The sequence below is a fragment of the Plectrocnemia conspersa genome, unplaced genomic scaffold, assembly GCF_051122295.1.
Source record: "Plectrocnemia conspersa isolate PC_06_02 unplaced genomic scaffold, ASM5112229v1 ptg000005l, whole genome shotgun sequence".
Classification (NCBI taxonomy): Eukaryota; Metazoa; Arthropoda; class Insecta; order Trichoptera; family Polycentropodidae; genus Plectrocnemia; species Plectrocnemia conspersa.
Window position 1 is genome coordinate 16,756,625 of NW_028277169.1, and position 24,273 is coordinate 16,780,897.

General features: G+C 32.9%; 1 protein-coding gene and 1 long non-coding RNA gene across 7 annotated transcripts; one reads left to right on the forward strand and one right to left on the reverse strand.

The window, feature by feature from the left end:
- Positions 1–479: 479 nt before the first annotated feature.
- Positions 480–23,973, reverse strand: REPTOR-BP (REPTOR-binding partner). 6 transcript variants are annotated; one of them, XM_088186414.1, is made up of 4 exons: positions 23,872–23,973; positions 1,510–1,609; positions 1,318–1,439; positions 480–1,245 (listed from the first exon to the last, which is right to left on the reverse strand). In XM_088186414.1, exons 1-4 carry the CDS (start codon positions 23,914–23,916, stop codon positions 1,153–1,155), a joined length of 360 nt encoding a protein of 119 aa, XP_088042540.1. In that variant the 5' UTR covers positions 23,917–23,973; the 3' UTR covers positions 480–1,152. The 6 variants fall into 6 exon arrangements, with proteins under 6 accessions (XP_088042540.1, XP_088042542.1, XP_088042543.1 ...); XM_088186416.1 differs by lacking the exon at positions 23,872–23,973 and adding an exon at positions 11,509–11,628; XM_088186417.1 differs by lacking the exon at positions 23,872–23,973 and adding an exon at positions 11,365–11,531.
- Positions 11,201–20,994, forward strand: LOC148234960 (uncharacterized). The gene is made up of 2 exons (XR_015809682.1): positions 11,201–13,820; positions 14,146–20,994. It is a non-coding gene; the product is annotated as an uncharacterized LOC148234960 (long non-coding RNA).
- Positions 23,974–24,273: the final 300 nt, after the last annotated feature.

The following is a 24,273-nucleotide window of genomic DNA, read 5'->3' on the forward strand; positions in this document are numbered from 1 at the left end:
GTGTATTGTTTACAAAACTTCGCTAGAATTTTAGAGTCAGCTGTTAATATTTGTTAATTTCACAAGTTTCACTGGAAGACTAATTTTTATAGCTATCCAAATTATATAGAACTCATTACATAAACAATTTTCAGCTGCTTAGATTTTTGCAATGTTAAAAATGTAGCTAGTCGGTCATTTTTCTAGTTAGGGCTAAAAAAGGTAGCACCAACATTTTTAAAAAAGTGCTGTTACTACTAATATACAAATAAGTGGTTACAAAAATTTTTGTTTTTGTTTACAAGACCTTTTTACCGAAGTACAGAATCATCCTAATCTATTTTTTATAAAACTTAATTTCATATTATTCGAAATGGTTCAAATCTTTGCTGAAAAACCACTTAGCGAAGATATGAACCATAATTTTACTTTAGTTAAGTGTTACTGTGCCCCTAAAATTCAGTAAAATCAAATTCATGCTATTGAAGTTAAAAAACAAATTTATATTCATATTTTTTTTATTCATAACTTGAATATTACAATTTTTTATTTGGTCTCTTACAAAAATAAACCAACAATCACACAAGTTCAGATTCAAAGAAACAGGTACCTTTTCACTTTTATATTTACAATACGCAATTACAATTATCACAATGAGACTTAATATTACAAACTAAAATGTTATAAGAATTTTAAAATATAACTCTAGATAAAAAAATATAATACCTCCTTGCAAAAAAAATGTTCTTCACAACATAACTATAAATTATATAAAACTATGACTTAAAACATAATGAGGTGGTTTCCACGCAGGTTGTATAAGTAATTTGAAGTTTATTCAAATATCTTGTTAACGATTATATATGAGAAAAAAACAAAAAATCAAATACCTCTCTTATACTGTATGAGAAGTAAAAAGAAAGAACAAAATTTGCTCTCTCTTAAAAATTGATTATCACCTTTTTAACTCATTGTATTGTGAAACCATATCAGCAAAATTAACACAAATCATTATATTAGATTTTATTTCGCACAAACATAACATACCAATCTAAGTAAGCATATTCAAAGCATTGCCATAAACTTATCGAAAACCGAATATAAAATAATTCTGCAGAAAATAATATATCATATATTATAACTCTGACGGCAAGGAAGTAAAAAATATGATGTTTATTCTTTCTTCAAAACGCCTAGTTCTTCGAGAAGTTGCTGAATTTCTTCAGAAAAGTGTCCTTCATCGAGCTCCTTTGCCAAGTTTTGATACTGTAATTCAACAAAAACATTATATTATATTACTATATAAACAATAAAAATTATTGTTAAAAAATATCAAACCTTTTCCAACTCCTTTCTTAATGCAAAAACAGCCTTTTCTCTATCAGTGACTAGCTCCTCTAGATATTGATAGCGAAGCTTCTTCCTCGCGCGACACTCCCGCGCACTTTGCCTACTACGCTCTATAAATGAAACTCAATATTAGATACAAAATTAAGTATTTTTAATATAAATTATATGAAGCAAACATACCAAGCTTCGCCTTCATATCTACCCTATCAGGGGCGACTTTCCTGCCTGGCTTTCGGCCCCTTTTGCCTCCTTCCTTACGACCTTCACCGCGAGGCTCTTCCTGAAAAAAGAAAAACAATGTTTAGAATAAATTATAAAAATAAGTCAAGTCAAAAGTATAATATAATACAACATTTGTCTCTTCTACGAAAAGGAACCATAACAAATTATATTAATAATATTTCAAAGTGGGCTGCTTCATCTTATAAATTATAACTATATAAAAAGTTGGTGTATGTTGCTCCTCTTAGCACTTAACACTCACTACGCATATATTAACTTGGTAAAGCGAAAAGAAATGTATTTTTAAAGTCAATTTTTTCACCAATAAAAACAGTTCTGTGCAAAACCATCAACAAATTAATAAAAGACAGTATAAGATTATTTGAAAAGGCTCGACAAATAACATAGGCAAGGAGTTTGGGTTCCACATTTTGAGCAGCATGTGACAATTTGTTCTTTTCCTGCAAAACAAATATAAAAGCGACTAATTTCTGAGACAATTTATTACTGGAGACGATAAACGGATCCTTTAAAGCAATCCAAATAAAAAACAATGGTTTTCTAAAGGCCAAATGCCAGTTTCAGCACGTCGCTATCTTTGACCTTAAAAATTTATTTTTTCTGGTATGTATTTTGGAATATTTCGGGTGTTCTTCATTATAAATTATTAAAACCTGGTCAATTCATCACAGCCAGAATTTATTGTACTCAATTGGAGAGATTAGAGGCGGAATTAAAAAAAACATCAGTCCTAGTTAATAATCAACTGCGCATCTAAACAACACGACAATGCCGTAAGCAGCACAAAATAAAGGAACTGGATCTGAATAATGTCCAAAAACTGCAAGAATTTAACAAAAAAGGCATCGAAAAATTACCCAAATTGTGGCAAAATATCATAAATAACAATGAAAATTATCATTCGGAATAAATATTGTATATTTTTTTAGTAAATAATTTTTTATCACTAAAAAAACGACATTTCTTTTTGCTGTACCTAATATTTTATATTTAATCATATTATATATAATATTAACAAAGTAGCTATACAATTCATAAATGAGTTGAATAGCTCAACTGTATAAAAAAAAAACTCTTAAATAACACTGAAGAAATGCTGATGAAACATTTGGGTAGAGATGAGCTGCCTGGCAGTAGAGTAAGAACAAGGTGTATTTAATGATTATTACATGTTTGTGGAACATTGTTGACATGCATGCGTTAGTAATGTTCCAAATCAGGATTCTTGATAAATGTGATTATTTATAGCATATCTTCGAGTTCTAGAGGTCGTCGTGTTTCAGCTGATCCACATAGTTGTGTGTCGTTCTTTGGCAACATTAGGCAGTTCTCAAGAAGATGGAAAATTGCTTGATAAGACTAGTGCATCGAAATGAAACTAAATGACAATAAAGTAAGATAGAAAACAATGAGAGAAGATTGTTTAAACATAAAAAGAAGAAAATACTGTAATACAGCAAGATTTCGGAGACGAGAGATGGATACATAAAATAAAATACTGTTTTTGAATCTCATATGAACCCTAATATTTTTTCTTATCGTGACTGGTAGGTCGGAACTATAATTATGATTCAATCGATCAGCATGGTTTAAGTTTTGCTAGTCTTTTATTAATACACTCGATGAATATTGTGATAATTAATTAAAATCAAGCTAGGGGGATCATATATGGTATAAGCAATTATTTAATAGAGTTAACTTTAGCTCGAATAGAATCAGTGGTCGTTATTTAATATTTCCATTTCATTAAGATTCAAAAAACAATTATCTCTTCTCAGAAGTCAAATATCCACATCAAAGGCAATAAAATGTGTTTTTAATAATTTCACGCTTCGTCACTTTGGTCATTCTTTCTCCTGCTGTTGTACGCGCAAACGGATTTTGAACCCATCTCCAGCATGCTCTAACATTCCCTACTATTCTACAACCCAGAAAGTATCCCCGTATTTTTTTGGGAGATTGTACATAAATGCCTTTGTGGCCAAACAACGCCAGACTGCCTGAGATAGCATATTTAATCTGAAATAAGCATGGGAATACAATCTCTTTATTAAAACATCATAATCCTCGAAACGGAATGGGGTTACTTTTCCTTGGATTTTTTATATCTGGAGTGTGAAAATCATATCCTTCATGAAACAGACCAGTCGAAAAGCCTCGAAAGGGAATAAATGGGGTTGCCTCCCTTGACTTTTTTTCACATCGGCAGACGGAAGTATCTAGGCTCTCAGACGGACTTCAAAGATCCTTGGATTAGCTCGATTTCAGAGCCAATTAGTCTACGACGGAGACTTAATTAAGCGTCGAAAATTCCACCCAGCCTATTGCACTCTAATTGGTCAGCCAAATAAAGTCTGGTGATTTCAAATGGGCTAAAAAGTGGCAATTTTTCGTGGAATAGTATATTAGTGCAGTTTACAGGAAATCCAAAATCATGGGAACACTATAAAATTCGGAATCTTACACATGCTTTGGTGCCAAAATCTCGAAAGAATATTCACTATATACGTGTAAAGATCTTTCATTCTGGTGCTCAGAAAATGTGAGGTTCGTTTCTTATTTTTTAACTCGCGAACCTATGAGAAATTTTACAACTTGGTCGGTCGACAAGAATATACCAAATCAAAATTAGTGAGTGTGAAAAATTCTTATTTGCAAAGATTGTGCGTGTTTTAAAAGTCTTTGCATCTTCAAAACAATCAAAACTTTTTCAACATATCATTTACTTATTTTTTGAGAATAAATGTAAAGCTTTCATTATTTAAAAAATGTAAATAAAACTTGCATTTTTACAACACGAAAATTTACAGACCCAATGAGTCAGTCCAAAGGTTTGCTCTTATGAATGAGCTTTGGATTTGTATTGCGCCTTACTGCGTCGATCTGGCGAGTTCATTAACCTTGAAAAGGTGCTGCAATGTGTATAGTATAGTTCTTATTTTGGCCAGAACGAGGTTTCGCAACGAAGCGTAATTGCAGCAGACGAGTAAGCGCAGGCAAACTGACATCGGACATGCAAGCAAACAATCGGACGTGCGTATTTGAATGTACCAAGAGCAGCTCGCTTGAGGTCAACAAGCTAGAAGGGCATATTTATGGCGCAGTCTGAGGAAATGAGGTAAAGGCTACTTGCACTGTAGCGTCGCCTAACAAATCGCATTACCAGCGCGGTCGGCAACATAACACATTTAAAAAATAATAACTAAATCGTTAAAATATCGACAATTCCTTGGAATCCTGCTTTTTATGGCACTAAGATAATCCCACAATAAATTATTTTTTGAAAACTCGGTCTTCGCGACCCCTAAAACACGTTGCACTGTTGTTAAAACAAGTTGGAGTTGTACCCCTGATTTTTTTTAAATAAATATGGCGGAAAATCCGTTGCTTCATCTGATATTACCAAGAACAAAACATTACTGCAAACCAATAAAAACACATCGTTGATTTGAAGAGCTTAGAACCGAAATGGTTGATATTTCAACAGATTTTTTAACCGTTTAAATAATTTGTGTTTTACTGTAATTTATTCAGTGGCGTAGTCAGGATTTGTTCAAGGGGGGGGGGGTTTGTCAACAAAAAAGGCAAGATAATTTTTGTAATTTATATTAATTAACATAAAACACCGCCAAGGGGGGTCTAGACCCCCCAGACCCCCCCCCCCCATCGCTACGCTACGGAATCTATTGATTGGTTATAAAGACAACCACAAGAGTAGGATATAAATAAAACAGTCCTGTCATAATTTGCGGTATAATAAAACAAAACAAGACGAAAGTGCAACGCAAAATGATTACCGAGCCTCTTTTTATACTCAGGAGAGTTATTGCGACTCAATCTGGCAAATTACCGTGCGATAAGTCCGATTTAATTTTAAAAATCCATAATGAAATATTCTGCAAATTAAAAGCAAAAATAAAGACTCTTCGAGAGTAGTCTACTAATATTTCTGTCGAGACGTTTTTTCATTCGACGTTCTTCTATTATATTCAAGCAGAGATTATATTTCAATGATCACCATTAACACACACACACTAACAAATATAACGTAAGCCTGTCAAAGGTTTAATAAGAAAATCAATCGATGAGAAAATAAGCCTCCTCAGAAATGAAAAATATGAGATCGGTTATACCGTGAACAGTATAAAGCTCGCGCTGGTGTGTTCGAGCCTTAATAATTATTTATGGATGCGTAGTTTAAAAAAACGAGACGCAAAAAATACAAAACGACACACGACCGATCGATTGCCGTTCGACTTTCGCCAATTACGACTCTTAAATTTCTAAGATCGTAATAGCGATATTTCTCAATATTAAAACGAAGCCACCAGTTGCGTTGTATATTGTTCAGTCTCGACGCATCGTCTGGCGATTCTTATCGGCGATTCAATTCGAATTTGAATTGCGACGTTCCTCGGCGTGTGTATAAATACACGATACTAATCACCTGCGTGTGGTAAGATTGATAGCGGCAGTGATAATCGAGTCTTGTGAATGGAAATAATTGCAAAACTACACGTATGTTTATATATCATGTATGTGTACATTTTGAAATGATATGAATATTTATTTTATGATGTCCAATAAAAAAAAACAAAGACACGATTCAGTATATTATATTTTTTGTTTTGATATTTGACCATAATAGAAGTACCCATCTCTCAAATCAATCCCCGTCATATCGATTTGAAAAATGAATGCTTCTCTCATGGATTGAAGCCGTTGAAAGTGAAAAAACACGTTCAAATCTTCATCATAAAAATAGGGCTAGTGAATGCTGTAGTAAATCACTTGGATTCAATGAAATATATGTATCATTATTTGTCAAATGAATTAAATGTGGCGACCGGTTGTCACGCCAAAGGAGATAAACAACGCTTCTCATAACACGATAAGAACTGCCTTCAACGAAAATGAGGAAGGGTCCATATAGAAGATATCTTCCCGAGAGGAACCCATATCTTCTCTGATCTCTAGACAGGATACAGTCCCACTATGTCCTCCACTAAGAATAAATGACGTCAAACGCGCTTAGCCGACCGTAGCCCTAGATGTCGCATTATTTGTTTTATTTTTCTGAATAAAATTGTATTTTTCGAATTAGCAACACTTTTTCCAGCGACAGCCAATTTGACAGCTGATTTGTGCTCAGTTTGGTTTGCCATTTCACCATAAATTACGCCAGAACAACGCTTGCAAATAGTGCAAATTTATTTCGAAAATTCAAATAATTCGAATAACCATGGATCATTTTCGCACTACGTATACTCTAATTGATAATACGCATCCGCAGAGACGTCGTACAGTGCGCACGTTACAGTCAATGAAAAGCGCTATAGATCCATGATTACTGACTTTTTCGCTCCCCAATTGAATGGCATTAATGTGGAAGAGCTTTGGTTTCGACAAGACGGCGCAACACGCTACGATCAATTAACTGAAGGAAACATTCGATGAGCGCATAATTTCACGTAATGTGAATTGGCCTTCAAGATCGTGTGATTTAACACCTTTGGATTATTTCTGTGGGGATATGTGAAGTTGCTATGGACGACTTAGAAGCCAACATTCGCCGCATTATTACCGATATACGGCCCCAGCTGCTCTAAAAAGTGGTGGAAAATTGTACTTCCAGATTGCGCTTTATTCGAGCGAGTCCATATGCCATAAAATAACAGCCAATGATCCATAGCCATCCATTACCACGAGCTTTATGTTTTTTTTATATAATTTTAAAATTCTATACCACCTTTATATGTTTCTAACTGTAATTTTTTAATAAATGTTTTTCTTTTAGATTTCGAGCAATAAGTTTTACTTCGTGAAAGGCGTTATATAGACCGATAAAATATTATCGCTATGCAAATTATGTCACGTCCTGTTTATTTACCGGCGACGAGGCCTGTCATCTGCCCTTTACGCTTTAAGGCTCGAACACACCGGAGCCACAAGCGCCAACTAAACGGCACGCACGTGAGTGATACATATAAAACATTACACACGGCAGGAAATTATATGGATACACACAGATACGGATGTCATGAATATAAATCATATCGATGGTATTGCGCCTTAATTGATTGATTTCAATATTTGATAAAACTTTTAAAAAGTATCAATAACAGAGTTTGTCAGCGAAAAAATAGGAAAAAAGCATGTTATCCATTATGTAAACTTGACAACTATGGAGTTGCTCAATTAACACTTAAAGGTAGCGCTGTTTAACTAGCGGCCCGCTAAGAAAATCAGATTTTTACTTTAAATATTTTATTTTGAACATTTTTTATATTAGTTGTCACGAATTATATGCATATTGTTTTAAAATAGTCTCATAAATAATACGATTTTTACTTCCATGCTATCGCCTCAGTGAAGCCTGTTCTTTATTCTCATTATTTTTTACGCTGCATGTTTATCTAGAACGAACAAACATCGAAAAGATAATAATAAAATAACGCATCACCGCTATACTGCGGTTTTGACCTCATAATCGCAGTACATAGTACTGTTGCTATTTGGACACAAAGATCGCAACCCCGGGTGCGATAGCGCTTGCAAATAATAAACAGAAAATCGAAAACAGTCAAGAGAACAGGATTATGATGTACATGTATGTACATGGAAATTTGCGCAACGGCCAAAAATTGTGATAGGTCAGGGTGGTAATAGCTAGGGTGGCAGAGTTTGCGATAGGTCAGTATCAATTGCGGTTAAATTCAACGACGATTCAAATGCTATTGAAGTCACGGAAACATAAATAATGCTGAGCCCATAGACTCGCCTTTTCAGCGCCAATTGTCACTTAGCTCCTAAACGAACTCACCAGACAAAAACACGCATCTCTGGTAATAGCATAAAGCAGTTGCCCATAGCAGCCTTTCGCGGCTTACTGATTGCCCCCTATAACAGTCCTTAAAATATTGTGAATTAGGTCGCGCTCTTGGTGGTGAACGTTTGAGGGGTATATACTCGTAATATGAATTATTCAAGAAGTTTAAATGGAAAAAATATGTAGTCGACACTTTAACCATTCCAGTGATGACACATATCGCATGGAATAGTAATTTCTGCAAATGTCTGTTTTTAATTTTAGTACACCTACATTTTACGATATCTCCGCAGAAGTCTAGTAATATAAGTCTAGTATTAAAAAAACTATTCGTAAATAACATATTTTGTGATATATTAACACTGAACGAATAAACTGAAAATGATTGAAAACGTTCGTCCAAACCGTTTTAACTGAGCGTACACACTATCCGTTTACGATCGGTTTTATTGCTTTTGTCGTTATGTTTTTACAGAAACAATAACGCACGAATTCGATAACACAGACGAGGGAAACAAAAAATTAACCCTACTTCCAGCAATAAAAAAATATACACCGTTGTTGATTAATTCAATTAATACTTGATTTCAAGCGTGTAACCGTAAAAAACTTGATAGTTCTTCCAAACCTTAAATTATTAGAGTACTTAAATATTACACAAATTAACAACAGGAATATTTGTTAACCATCGGATTTTCTAATTAATCTATTTATTACATTATTATTGAAAATAAATGAGGAAAGACAATATTAGATCAGATAAATAATAATGACAAAACCCTTAATAATGAAATAGTAATGATACAATAGTCGATGATTTCACTTTTTAGCCAACTGGCACTGATTCGATTACAGATGTCAGACCATAGACACGTGTTCGTCCAGATCGTTTATCAGAAAACATCACGGCTGTTCGCCAGAATGTGACCGAAAACGGGAAACATCCATTCGGCATCATGCTCAAGAATGGAACATTTTAAGAAACACTATAAAGCGTATTCTTACGAAAAAATTTGCTTCTTCGTGCGTAAAAAATCCAAATAATTCAACAACTCAAGCTTACAGAACATACACAGCGAAGAGTTCGTCAATCGGGTCATAGAATAGGCCAGTGGTCGGCAAACTTATTAGCCAAAGAGCCAAATATGCACATCACAACGATTAAAAAAAAATTGAGAGCCAAATCTATTTATTAATTTAGCAAAACTTTACTATAATTTTCCAAATCAACACAAAGACGTTCGAATTTAGAGCTCCATATTTCCTTGTTTTTTTAAATCTGGGGCGAATGCCCGTGGATATTTGTGCCAGAGCCGCACTTAAGGGGCCAAAGAGCCGCATGCGGCTCCGGAGCCGACTTTGCCAACTTCTGGAATAGGCGAACGGTAAGTTTTCCAACAAGATCGTCTCCAGCGACGAGGCCCATTTTCATGTTGATCAACAAACAAAATTGCCGCATTTGGAGTGACGAAATGCGTAGGAAATCCATTGCAAACGTCTCAGTTTGGTGTGGATTTGGAATTGAGACATCAATGGACAATTTTTCTTCGCTGCCTGGAATGCACAAACAGTTTATGGCGAACGGTATCCGGGACATGATAACCCAGTTTATTAGAGCCTCAAATGGATGATATGGATCTCGAAGAAATGTGGTTCCACTTGTCACACATCACGTGAAACAATGGCATTATTGCAAAAGACATTCCCTGGTCGTGTAATCTCCCGTTTAGGCGACCAGAGTTGGCTGTTTAGATCGTGCGATTTGAAGCCTTTGCACTTCTTTCTCTGAGGCTTTTTGAAGTCAAAAGTTTACGTCAACAAGCCCACGACCAACAACGCCTTGAACGAAAGAGATTAGATATTATATCACTGAAATTTATCTAGTTATGCGAAGCTTTGATTAAAAATTTCGTCAAAAGAAAGCAATGTGCCAGAAAAGTCGAGGAGAAAGAGTTACAGTATTTCAAAATTTCAGTATTTATTCAAAAAAATTGTTTTATTTAAAATTTAATTTTTTTGCTCTTGTTGGGACACCTATTACATACTTTCAATTGGCGTATGTATGGCATTAATACATAGGAGAAAGAGCAGCAATGCGACGAGTGCCATAGCTCACATACTGACGGCAGGCTTTTAAGTAACGAAACCATTTGACCAAAGAGGTTACTTCAATTCAAAAGAAGTTCATTTTTCACTAAAATGATTTTTAGTATAGAGAAACTTTAGAACGACGCGAACGAAAACCGTGTTGTTGGTACACTAAATATAAACTACAAATATTTTAACCCACCGATTCAAAACTGAATTATTAGTCGATTGCTATTATGTCCCCATTACTAAGATGACCATATTTTGAAAATAAAAATGAGGATACTAAAAATAAAAAGGCCATATTGATTTGTTTTCGTTCGAGGAGGATAAATTTCTGCGAGGGCTAAAATTTTTGTTTTAAGGCAATCTCAGATTTTTTTGAGGAAGAGAAATTGCTACGGAAAAGGAATTACAGAAATATCTGTTCAATTAAGACAAAGGGCAAAAAAGAATAACTTTTTTATGAAGACAATCCTTCGAGACAATCATCAAATTCACAATAATAACTCGTTTATTTATTGATTTAAAAAAATGGATGCGCTTTGCCACCACCAACTTTCTATCGTATGAATATCACCGTATTCAATGTATATAAATGCCGTACGCAGCTCGCCGGTTGAGCGCCCCTTCTCTCGCGAGTACGTACGCGGACGCACGATACCGCTAGAGCAGCGAAGCACGCGGCGCAGTTAGCGACGGCCGTACGACGCAGTTGACGACGCGGAGAAAAGAAGAAGGTGCACTTTCCGGTCGCTAAGTGCGCTCGCACACACATAAAGCTCGACTTGAATGAGCGAAAAAAGAACCGGCGCGTCCCAACTGCGCAGTAGCGGCGAAAGCGACGGGATCACGTACGCGCGCCGGCAGCAAACCTTCAATGAAAACGCCCGCACGGAGGGCCGTAAACTCGCAATTGTGCAACAGAGTGGACCTTCCGAGGTCCAGACGCACTTTTTGTGTGACGAAACCGTTCGGGGTGCCGGCGCGAGCGGCGATAAAAGGAACGCAAAACTCACCGTGCGACGGTCCGGAGCAGAGTGACCTGAAAGCGACGATGTGTGCGTATCGCGCCGGGCCCCGCCCGCCACGAACACCCTCTCACTCGCACGCGTGCGACAGCGGCGCGAGTGTGAACGAGACGGGAGAAAAGCGACTGTTGCGCGCGACTCCAAATACGATGCATTTCTTCGCGGGAAAATTCGCAATGTGACAGGCGGCTCCCTTTTCAAATATTAACGGTATTTAAGACTTAAAGAGCCGCCCGCAATTATTTCATAAGGGCAAAAGCCAGTATTAGAGTGCGACCTTACCAGAAAAGTCAGTTGTAAAAATTTTATAATCCTAAAAGGGAAGATTGACACAGAGAGGTTATGTGAACTGTCATTAGTTTCTCGACAAACTTTTACTTTTTACTGCCTAGGCAGGCCAAATACTTCGATGCATTTTAATTATGCAATGATTATGATTCAATCTTATTGATTGGTAATATGCTTAATTAATACAATGATAACAGTTAAACATTCGGCAACGTAAAAAAGTGTTTTTTGAGGTAATTTTTAATTCCAAAGTTATTTAAAATTCTGGAGAAGCAACAAAGTAATATTTTATAATTAGTGAGGGTATTATTAAAACTGAGAAATAAGATTGTGTTTCTTCATCATATTGAGTTATTTTCAGAACATACGAGACTTATCGATAGAAGATATTGAAATGTAAAACAGTCAGAAATCGAAATCTTACTATTATGACTTGAAGGTTTCTCCAACGCATATACGTACATCTAAAAAACACATATTCTTGTTATATAAACTACACACGAAATGTTAAATTATAAATAATCAAGATTTTTAAAATGTACACTATCCCTCATATATTTTCCACGTCCTCTTGGCCAGAGACGTAATTTGGGGAGGGGGTAGGTAGAGGCATATGCCCTCCTTTGAATTTGGCCATAAAAAATGCATGCCATTTAATGAAATACTATGAATCTTAATGAAATCGAATAATTAAAAAATCAACCATTGACTGGCCAACATTTGCCCCCCTCCTCCCCTCGTGGAAAAATATAAATTAACGACCCCGATTCTAAACCAGAAAATCTCAGGTTATCAAGGAAAAGGAAACTCGAAACTATCAACATATTGTCTAAAAAAAATCAGGAACAAGTTCATTTGAAGACAAAAAAGAGTAGAAGGCCAAAAAATATTGATAACGATGCAGCCAAGTATTTAAAAATAACGACCGTAAAAAATGTATGAATTATCATTGTAATATTGATATTCTTCCCATTTTTCTACAAAAATGCACAAAATCATACAACGAATTTAAAAATTATAAAATAAAAAGTTTTCGTCAAACTACCTTTATTTTCTACAAGATTTTTATTTTTTAATAACAAACAATTAAAAGTTTGGGGTCGGTCGGTCTTAAAATGCATTTTTTCGTATAATTTAGAAGAAAGTCCCCCAACGAAGAATTACTGCTCTTATGTTTTAAACAAGTGTGTTAATTGTTCGACAACAATAAAATAAATCGTTTGGTAATAAAAACCCGAGATACTGAGATGTTATTATTCAAATAATGTTACTGGATCAAGTAGCCCAAAACTTTTGCACACGCTGTATATACATATATACGTATCTTGGCGTGCGAAATATATTATAGGGGTGTAGCCTAAATATTATCATATTATTCTTACTTATGAAAATAGACGCAAAAGATAGCGCTCCACTACGAGTGATTTCTGAATCGAGTACACTCTGCATGATGCAAAAAATGTGGAAATATTGAAAATTAATTATTTCCAACTAAATCTACTATTTAAAATAACGAAGATTCTGATTAATATGGGATAACCTAAATCTAAGACAACAAAAATTAGGTATAAAAATAAGTACGACAACATGACTTTTTTTTTGCAAATATCGACATAGCAAACAACTAAAATTTTTGCCTAATAATTTATTTTTCTATAATCAAGTTTTATCTTCTAAATTATTTACGACATAAAGAATACGGCGAAGTTTGTAAATATTTTCATCTTTATAACCTGAAATACAATTTGTGTATTTATTTTTATATAAAATATTTATAATACATTATTGTATATGCAGGGTTCAAAAACGCTGTGAATGTGTTTATAAATACATTATTGTTTATGGATTGATCTTTAGTGTCTTCGTTCTGTTTTAGGTCGTGTAACAACCCCTAATTTAAATGTATCAATATAAGAGTATTAAATTAATATATCACATTGTATATTATATGAATTTTAAATTAGAAGTACCACAGCGACTAAAAACATATGTGTAGTGTGGTAAGCAGGGCTGTGGAGTCGTTAAAAAAAAACACGACTCCGACTCCGACTCCGATTCCGATATTTACCAACAACACGACTCCACTCCGACTCCGACTCCGACTTCGACTCCGACTCAAAAAGTTTTATTTTATCAGGTATTTTTAGTGTTTTTATACACGTTTAATATTCATACACTACACACATTCATTATTACGCAATTAAAAATTCTTAAATTTCATAATTTAAAAAAATGCTCGGAGTCGCTCATTTTTCACGACTCCGACTCCGACTCCAACTCCGGCCAAAACACCACGACTCCACGACTCCAACTCCGACTCCGACTCCGACTCCACAGCCCTGGTGGTAAGTGTCATTTATGGTTCAACTAGTTTTGTTCCAAAAATGTATTTTTGGAAGATGGGCCCCACGCTGGACGTCTCATAGAATAGACCCCCAACATTTATTTTATAAAGAAAATATTATGTATAATCGTTAATATCATAGATACACCCCCGCAAATATCCCACGGGTATTGATATTGAATTCGCTGAGGTAATAGTGAATATGTAACTAGCTTTATATCTGTACATTGGTTGATATTCAACCGACGTGCTCGTACATACATACATAAGTAGCAGGGGCAAATTCATACGGCGAATACGAACAGGGGTAGATAAAGCTTAGGACTGGGAAAATATATCATGAATCAGGTCAGGGCCGTGCCAGCAGAAAATTAAATAAAACGACCTCATTAATCGAGGGGCGAATGTAAAATAGTAAATTGAACCGACATAGAATATTCCGTAATCTCGATACATATGTTTGTTGAGAATCTATCTATTATCAACGGTTACGTCATTTACAAGAATAAGAAAAAAATGTGATTTACTACTCACTTCTTTACAGAGATAAAATTTTATAATGCACATTCCAATCGATAAATTTGAACGCAACAGTTCAATTCACTTTTGCAGGTGCATATTAATATTAGCAATGCATTTACATGGCTTTGTTGTTGCCTGATTTTCTAAATATTATCATTGAAGAAGTGCAACATCAGTATACACAAAACTGTAAATATATAATTAACTAATGGATAATAAAAAAAACTATGCAGTGTGGCTCACGAGCCGCATGCGGCCCTTTATATACGCGCAGCATTTGGCTTTTTAAAACTACCATATTTTCTATATTGACATTTACATATATTTTTTTGGTAATTTTGCGCAATGGCCAAGTAAAATAATATTTTGTGATTATTTTGCGCTGCACGATTAGATGGGCTTCAGATGGGTAAAACAGCAATTTATTAATTAAATATCAAACAACATCGGGCTACGCATCCAAATTTGAATTAAGTATGTATTATGAAAAAATGTTTTTTGCGTGGGTAATAAACATACTGATACAAGGGATAAGCGACGGTCAGGTCCGATGGAAAGGTCATGAAAAGGATCGCTATGTCCAAATTAGCTTTTGTTAGATAAAATAAAGAAACCGGTCGAACGTTGAGTTTTGTCAAAAACAATAGATTACGGTAAATTATATGTTGTAACGAACTTGAAAATTGAACAACCAACCATTAAGCCTAATTGAAAGGAAGCTTGTTTAACTGATCAATTCGAGCACAATTCTAAAATATATATAGCGATATACATATTACTGACTTCACTGCAATGGGTTGTGTGGCACATAAACTTCAGCTTGCGTGTCCATAAAAATATCGAGATTATAAAAAAGTATAAAAGAGTTTTTATACGATACATATCTACTCTTCTCTTTACTAAGTCATTTTCTAGTTTTAGATATAAAAACGTGCTTAAACGTACCTTATACATATCTAAAGCATCAAAAAAGTACAATAGAACCTTTAAATATTATAGAATAGAATTTAAACACATACTAAAAAAAAATATTATTCTTAGCTATAGATTAGCTGACGGTGCATATAATATATCTCAAAAATCATTACACAGATTACAAAAAAATATCCAAAAATTTGGCACTGAGCGTCTAGGATTTGTAAGTCATTAAGAACGTTTATTCATGAAATACTTTAACATTTCTCGCTGCACTACTGAATATAAATAATATACCTCGTTATTTGCTTTAAATTAAATCCAAGTTTTAGAGAAAAAAAAATGAAAAATCCTGTAAAGCAATAATGATCGTCAACCTATGCCAGACTTGTAAAAATATATTTATGGCTCTCTAAATATCAAAATTGTTGTGATATTCATATTTGGCTCTATGTAAAAATATATTTTTCGACACCTATTATAATGAAAAGCTTTCGATATTATAAAGGACCCTTGAAAGAACAATACAAGTTATTATTCTAAACATACGTAAATATGTGTATACAATTTAAAGAATATACAATATACTATTAGGAGAATTCTAAATTCGACCTAGGTGTTAAATATGTATTGATTACTATTTTTACGGCTGAGTTGTTTCTTATGAAATGCGTTCTATAGAATATGTTGTTATTTGAAGGTTTTAGTTATTATACTTATTGTGCTTGAAGAACTGTCCATTTAAGACTATTTAGTTTTTGTAATTTTGACACCTGGACTAAAATTTGTAAAATTTCTAGATCGTAAAATTGGCTTATAGCACAAATAATCAGCGAAGCGCAAATGAATTTTAAAAAATAACTCGAAACGAACAGAAAAAAGGGTGATGTCAACTGTTTCGAAAATTCAATATTGAAACTATTTTTACTACCGCTCCGTTTTGAGCTCACGGTTAAACTATACGGCTTGAATCAACAAATTGGCTCGACTATCTATAAACAGTTTAATACAGTAAAACTCGTGACGAATGTTGCGTATAATATTTGAATGCAGACTGTAATCTGAGAAACATATAAGCTTCAGTTATTATTATGGCTAGTATAAAGGGGTAGAATAGAGCCAAAATTATTCGATTTGAAATACAATAGAAAATAATGTGGGAGTTCTCATTTTAGAAACTCACGCAGTAAATTGCCGTAACCAAGGATGATCATTCATCAATAGAATGAATAAGACAATAGAATGTAAAGGATGGGACCACGCCACAGTCCTCGCTACGTCATAAATAATACGCAATTATTCTCCGATGCATTGAAAGAATATTTCTATGTTGCGAAACGGTCACGGGAAACAATATATCACCAGAAGACAAAAAGCACAGTAAGGCTACAATATTCCCGTTGCACAATTTGACCTCAGAAAGACGTCCATCAAGCTAATGTCACTTTCTAGAGGCGTCTACATATTTCGTTGTTCAAAGAAGCGAAAAACTCATTGCTTTATTTATTTATATACGTGAATTTATGAATAATTTGAAATTAAAAACTTTTTATACATAAAAATCAATGTGCGCAACGCAGGGTAGGCAACATGTCATCGAAAATATTAGCGTTTCAATATTTAAACGCCAAATTTATACTGTGTAGAATGAGTTGGGGGGAAAAAACAGTCAGACTTAAAAGTAGCAATACCTACAATGCCTAAAGAAAAAGTTTCGCAGCGCGAATTTGACTTTTAAACCATTATTTTAGTTCAACGTTTGGCCGCGCAGTACGTTGAAGTTTCTTTGGCCACACAGCACCAAAAAGAGCGTATTTTGGAGCAAAGTTTGTATACATAATAAGAAAAACAGTAAGGGTAAGCGCCACTAAATAAATAATTTGTATTGGAATCCATTGCTGTTTGCCTCTCATCTATACATTGCAGGAAGTGTTTGTAGCGCTTTTAAAAAAATATTACAAGAAAAATAATCATTTTAATAGTCATAGATACGTTTTATTTATTTTTACAAATGACATTAAGATAATGTGTCTTAGATCATTATTTAGGCTTTGTGTATATGTGATGCAAACCATCTGTGGCATTAACGATTACATTAATTTAGCAAATTACATATTAACTGTATTAATTTATAATTACAAAGATATACCTTTCCGTATCTCTCGACCTACACTTGGTAACTTTTATAATTTATGATTTGCCTTGCTTTGCTACATATTTATATAATATATGTATATATGGAGTTTAAGTCCATTGAATTAATTGTGCCATATTAGAATTGAATTAAAATTGGAATTTTATTATAAGAGTGTTCTTTAATTGGAATTTATGTTACCCTCTCGTCACTTCTATGAGTTCTCTGTTTCGTACTTCCCATTTACCTATAGGCCAACAATTGTCCTAAATTTACTATTAGAAACCTTTTTTGCTTCTAAGCCAAGACCAACAATTAATTGTTATATTATAGATATATATATATATATATCTTAGAATAGTAATACTTCATGGTACTCGGATTCCATATTAACAATCCTTATCTTAATATGTTAAGGATCATATGTTATATACATGGAACTACATTTTTCAGCTCACATTTGATGCCATATTAGAAAAGAATCTGGCTTATATTTTTCTGGTCAGAATTTTAATACGGTTGTTCTCAGAATTTATATTACACGAATCAGAATTAATATTAAAAAGTCAGAATATATCAATCAGAATATAAGCGACCAGAATAAATATTGTTAGAATCTATATATATAAAATGGTAAGAATTATTTTGACAGACGGTCAGAATAATTTTTTAGAGTTATTCATGGGGTGTTCACAGTTCTGACCAACGCTAGCTCGCACCTAACCTGTGCAATAATTTATGTGCGAGCGAGATATTTTATAAGATATTTCTAAAATAAATAATTTATTGCATATTTATAAATGTTATATTATTTTTTAAATAAGATGATCGTCCTATATTTTTATTTTTGAAGATTTTACATGACATTTATTCATGCTGAACTTTAAACGATTTATCGAAACATATCTCAACAAAGAATCCAGATCATATAGTAGAGATCAAGCATCAGTAATGGCCATAATGAATTTAAACATTTTTAATCGTCAGCATATAATACAAATTTCGAGTGAAAAAGTAGTGGACCAGAATTAGATCCTTGCGGACCCTCCTGGGCATAACTAAAATACTCTTCTGAGTATTACTAATAATCAGCAAATTATTAAAGTACCTTACTAGGTCTTGAAAAAAACATTCGCTTTATCAAAAGCCTTCTCTATATCTGTATATATTACATAAATTAGGGCATTCACTTCGAGAGATTTTATTACATCTGTCGTGAATTTAAAAAGTTTGTATATCGTTTAAGTTCATCGTGTTGTTGATCAAATATATCTATACCCTATTTGCGTTAACAGAGTCAGTTCGACAGCTATCCATTTAATTATTATTCATAACGGAGAATGATGGCACGTTGGGGTTTACGCGCCCCTACTATTAGCTCTTTTAAATCACATGATACGGATATACATTCGATATACTTATCATTACTCCTGTTTTTATTTTAAGCAAATTTATAGAAATTAAAATCATTACTATATTTTTTTTATATTTATCAATCAATTGTAGTATATGTAGAATAATTAAAAAATAATAATGAAGCTATAACTATTAAAAAAAATATTAAAAAATAACTAAAAATTTAACAAATTTAATTATACTAACCAAAAGTAGATTAAAACATCGACCAAATAAGTACTAACCAATTTAAACTCGAACTATACGACCCACAGTTGAACATCAGGTGCAATTGCGACAAATCTAAATTTCATTAGAATGTTGTAAAGAGGGATTCTCCGAGAGTTTTTATTAGAATACCTCAAAACCCCTACTTGAAACCTTTTACACATATACATTGACAAACTTCTACAACATCTCGTACAAAAAAACATTAATGCTACGCGTGGGACGCACTCTTTCGATTTTTTCTCTCTATTTGCAATTGTCTGAATTAGAGGTCATTCCGGCGACTCCCAAGTTTCAAACAGCAACTTTACAAAGTTGCGACGCAAAACGCCGTTTTTCTGTCTGTTGTCTGGACGTGACACACACACCGATAAATACATACACGTTACGCATACACCGACGTAACTTTATTCGACCGCCTGATATTCGTACGCTCGCTGCGCAGTAAGCAAGTGCGACAGTGTGCGCGCGTACTATGGGCCAAAAACTGCGACGTTCCGATATTTAATTATATATACATAAACATATATATATATATATATCGGGTGTTTGAATACTCTTTGAATGGACATGGTCGACGCAGAGCGCCCTACGACCAAATTCGAAACAGTGTGAAGGGTCGACGACCTTTGGTTCGGCGTCTTTAAAAAAACAATAAATGAACTGTTAATTCAACGTGGCTCACGCTTCTCGCATAGAACGTTTATTTACGCACGGAGACAGATATTACGCGCCGGTGTTATTAATTTTTGTTGCTAGGGCCAAATTTCGCCTGTTGGTTTTCATATGCGCTGTTGTAATAATCTACAACAGTGCTTCCCAAACTTTTAAACGGCTCTAATTTTGGAACAATATGTCACAACTCACATAGCCTTATTATTTTTTATCATCGGGGCACGTATACATGCGTTATTTAAATTTCTTGCGCAGATGCGGATAACGCATATATGCGTCATTCATATATTTTAATTTATATGAATACGAACGTTATTTTTTTAAATGATGTCTATTTTACAAAAACAGTACATATATTTAGAAATACGTTGAAAATAAAGACAAAGAAAATGAAATATACAAACTCTTTGACGCATTTGTTCGCATCTTTAAAATCGCAAAGTTAACGCCATTTTAGTTTCAACTTTTGATAATAAGCGAATTATTATAAAATTACAATTCTTATAATTCATCGATTATTATCATTAGTAGTGGTAAAATTTGCTTTAAGTATTATCTCAAAAATTGTAATCAATACCCCATTTTCATATAACACCATGTGTGTTTTAACTTTTTCTAAGAATAGACCTTGTAAAAATCACTAGCCACTCTGAACCATCATATTATTTCAAAATGGCGACTAAACAAAAAAAATTAAATTCGTAACTTAGTAAGGAAGCAAAAAAACGTTTTAAAATATAAATTAAAAACAAAATGTTATTTTTAAATTTCTCGTCATTTATGTTGATTTTTGAGGACAAGATAACTACCTTGTTCTAAAAATAGATATTGTTAATATCCTCGTTAAGTTTCATCCGTCATCTTGTTTTAAAAACGCGGCTATACAAAACATTCGTAAAATATATTAGGAAAACAGTAAAGAGGTCAAAAACGTTTTAAAATCGAAAAATAAATAACATAAAAACTAAAAAAATGTTGTCACTTACGTGGAATATAACGAACTTCAAAGAAACGATAACGACGTACTTTTAATTATATCGACATGACTTATTTTAAAAATATATTTTGTAAATATCTCGATTGAGTTTGTTAGCCAGACCATTTTGTTGCAAATAGGGACTTATCCAAAAATTGAAAAAAAACGTAGCTAAATTTAAAAAACCGTAGAGAAAAAAGTAAGCAGGTCACAAACTAAAATTATATTTTTTTTAAATAGATATATTAAAAATAATAGTTCGTAGCTTTGTTTTATAATAGTTATATAAGTTATTGAAATGACAGAAAGAAACTTTTTTGTACACCCTTTTATATACAGAAACCTACCTAGTTTTTGATTATAATTTCGAACGCTGATACTTTTTGTGATAAAAGAACCGCAAAAACTATAAACATTAAAATTTTAAAGAATATTTTTTACTGTCATGAGGAAGCTACTACAGTGGTCTCGTTCATAAAGAGCCACCCAGAAAACATCGTAATGCTTCATTAATGGGAGAGGGGGGGCAATATAGGCGGAATTTTACACACGGCCTAATCGGTATAAATGATACTTTTTCCTATTTTTCAAATTTCTGTATTCACAGTTTAATCAGCAAAAGAAAATATCAAAGAGGGCAAATCGTCAGACTTACTTTAACACACGTATTTCGAGGCACAAACAAGGGTTCAATTTTACAACATCACTACTTCAAGAACTACCCTTTCAACAACACCGGTCAATACTGACACCAAAATTACATATGTATGTTGGTATAATAATAAATATTATGACGTCTAAATGGCTAAATAGATCACAACACTCGGTATCAATACCCTAAAAATTATTATTGTGTTTAGATACAAGGCATTAGTGCATTGCACAAAACAAATGCCAGCAAGCCTAAATGCAGTGCGAGCTGTAACTTTAGCTTTTTTATGTTTTTTCTTAAGCATATAAATCTGGCAAACTAAACTTCATCTTATTTGTTTTATATTATCATATAATCTATATTGATTTGATACAAACTTTTTGGTGACTGGATTTATGCGCAAACGAAAATTCTGAACATAGATGATTGTTTATTGTCAAATATATTTTATTTTTAATTTTACATGCTTTATATTTTTCTCTATTTTTAAGTAAAAAATTGTGTAAATATCATACCAATTTAATTTAAAAATATTTTTAAAACATAATATTTTAAAATTAAATTAATATTAACGTCTGTTATATATAGACATTTTATGTGTATATTGATCATTTATGAACAGAATTTTTGTTCAAAATTTTCGCCATGTGCAATTTTCGTTTACGCAATAATCACTGAACAAACTATTTTACTGGTGGTGCTTTTACATTCTCCTAGTGATAAGAGAAAACCTCTACAATGTCTTATTTCAATTGAGATATTTTAATCGATGTAAATAAACGTATTTAAAGAATTTTAATCAATACAAATAAAAAATACATAATCTCAAAATAGCTATCTTACCATTATTAATTATTGCATAAATAACAGAAAAAGCAAAGGTAGACTTATTAAAGCACCGATTATAAAAATTTATGGTAAAATGGTTTAAAATAATAAAAATAGGAAATCAAGTTTGAATAGGTGCAATAGTTTTAACCAATTTATGGTATAAAAAAAATTAAATTGATTTTTATACAAAATAATATTTACTAAACACGCCATCTAGCGATTCAGTAAAATATAAAATTTATTAGCCAACATTTTTTTATTTGTATTTTTTTTTTAAATTAAAATAATTAATTACTTTAAAAAAATATATAATTGAATTAAATGTTAAAACGATAATTATATTTACAATATGCATGTAGTTTTAACAGTATATTTACCACATAAATATCGGCCCTAATATAATAATAAAAGAAATTATATTTTATCACGATTTAATATGCCATCTATATTATTTTTACGTAATATGGATTTAAGAATTCATTCAACCATACCTCCCAGTTTCACACTTTCGGTCCCGGTTACACACATCGGTCCCGGTTTCACAAAATTTCTATGATGACCTTTTTTTAGCATCCTGCCATCCAGTTTACACATCTCAATATCCTAAAATAAAACATTATGACAACCTATTTTTTAGTTCTCACTAGCGTTCCAGCCTAGCACATCATCTCAGCATCTCAAAATGTAAAAATTTCCGGAATAACCTTTTTTTGTAGCTGTCCCGGTTTAAAGTTTCATAAATATGGTAAGCCTATTTATAGTTATTTTATGTGAATATAATATCTTCTAGTTTTAAGATTCATGTTAATAATGGTGATAATATACAATATTTTGATTTAAGAAATATTCATCATATATACTTGTGGTTTACAACCACTGACATGTTGATCAATATTATATATATTCAGCAATATACAATTATTATTATATATAATTATAATGTATAAAGTTGATATGATTTTCTCATTACAAAGCACCGTAATTGAACAACTAATTACCAATAATATATTTGAAAAAATAAATCAAAGCATTATAAACAAAGAAATCGTATGGCATAACCTAAAAGAATCACGTGACGGTCAAAACAGTCCGCCATCTTGGCGACAAACGTCACACGGTTATACAATCAAAATAGCGGTAAAACAGAGCACTGCTTTACCTGCGCGCAGATTGTCAATACGGACACATAAACAAATACAAAGGAATTCAGCATGATAAGCATATTTTCGAGATTTACAATCTACCACTAGCGAACGCACGAGCTTTTGACGTTCGCTCGTGCGGAAGAGGATCGACATGAAAGGAATTTCCACCATCGAGGACGAAACCCGTTCGCGTGAGCTCAAAATAGGCGTCGATCGGGTCGGAAAATATCAAAAATCGAAGCTTACCATTGCGATGTCCTCCTCGAGAATAGTCAGCACTTGATAATCCATGTTTTGCAGCAGCAACGACGACGCGAACCCAACCCAACGTGTGTCTGTTTACAAACTAGCAAGGTCATGCCTTTGACGTCACTAGTCTATTGTGTATTGTCTATGATTCGCGAACAGCTGCTAAACCACTTTCAAATACAAAGAAAAAATCCAATTAGAATAGAATAAAATTCTCAAATATAGCAATTCTTAAATTGTTTATTTTTATGATATAATAATTTTTAAAAATCGATATATTTTATGTGTCGAAAAATACAATTTATTTTATATTTCGTTTTTAATACATTTTATTAAAAATAACATAAATACTTTCTCGAATTTTTTTAAAAATATATTTTTAAGGATTTTTTTATTATT

Coding starts and splice junctions, on each gene's coding strand:
- REPTOR-BP (XM_088186412.1), bottom strand. CDS start 11,267: ATGTGTGTGCGAGCGCACTTAGCGACCGGAAAGTGCACCTTCTTCTTT. Junction 1,610..11,096: donor GCGCTCAACCGGCGAGCTGC/GTACGGCATTTA, acceptor TTCTTTTTTCAG/GAAGAGCCTCGCGGTGAAGG. Junction 1,246..1,317: donor TAAGAAAGGAGTTGGAAAAG/GTTTGATATTTT, acceptor GTTGAATTACAG/TATCAAAACTTGGCAAAGGA.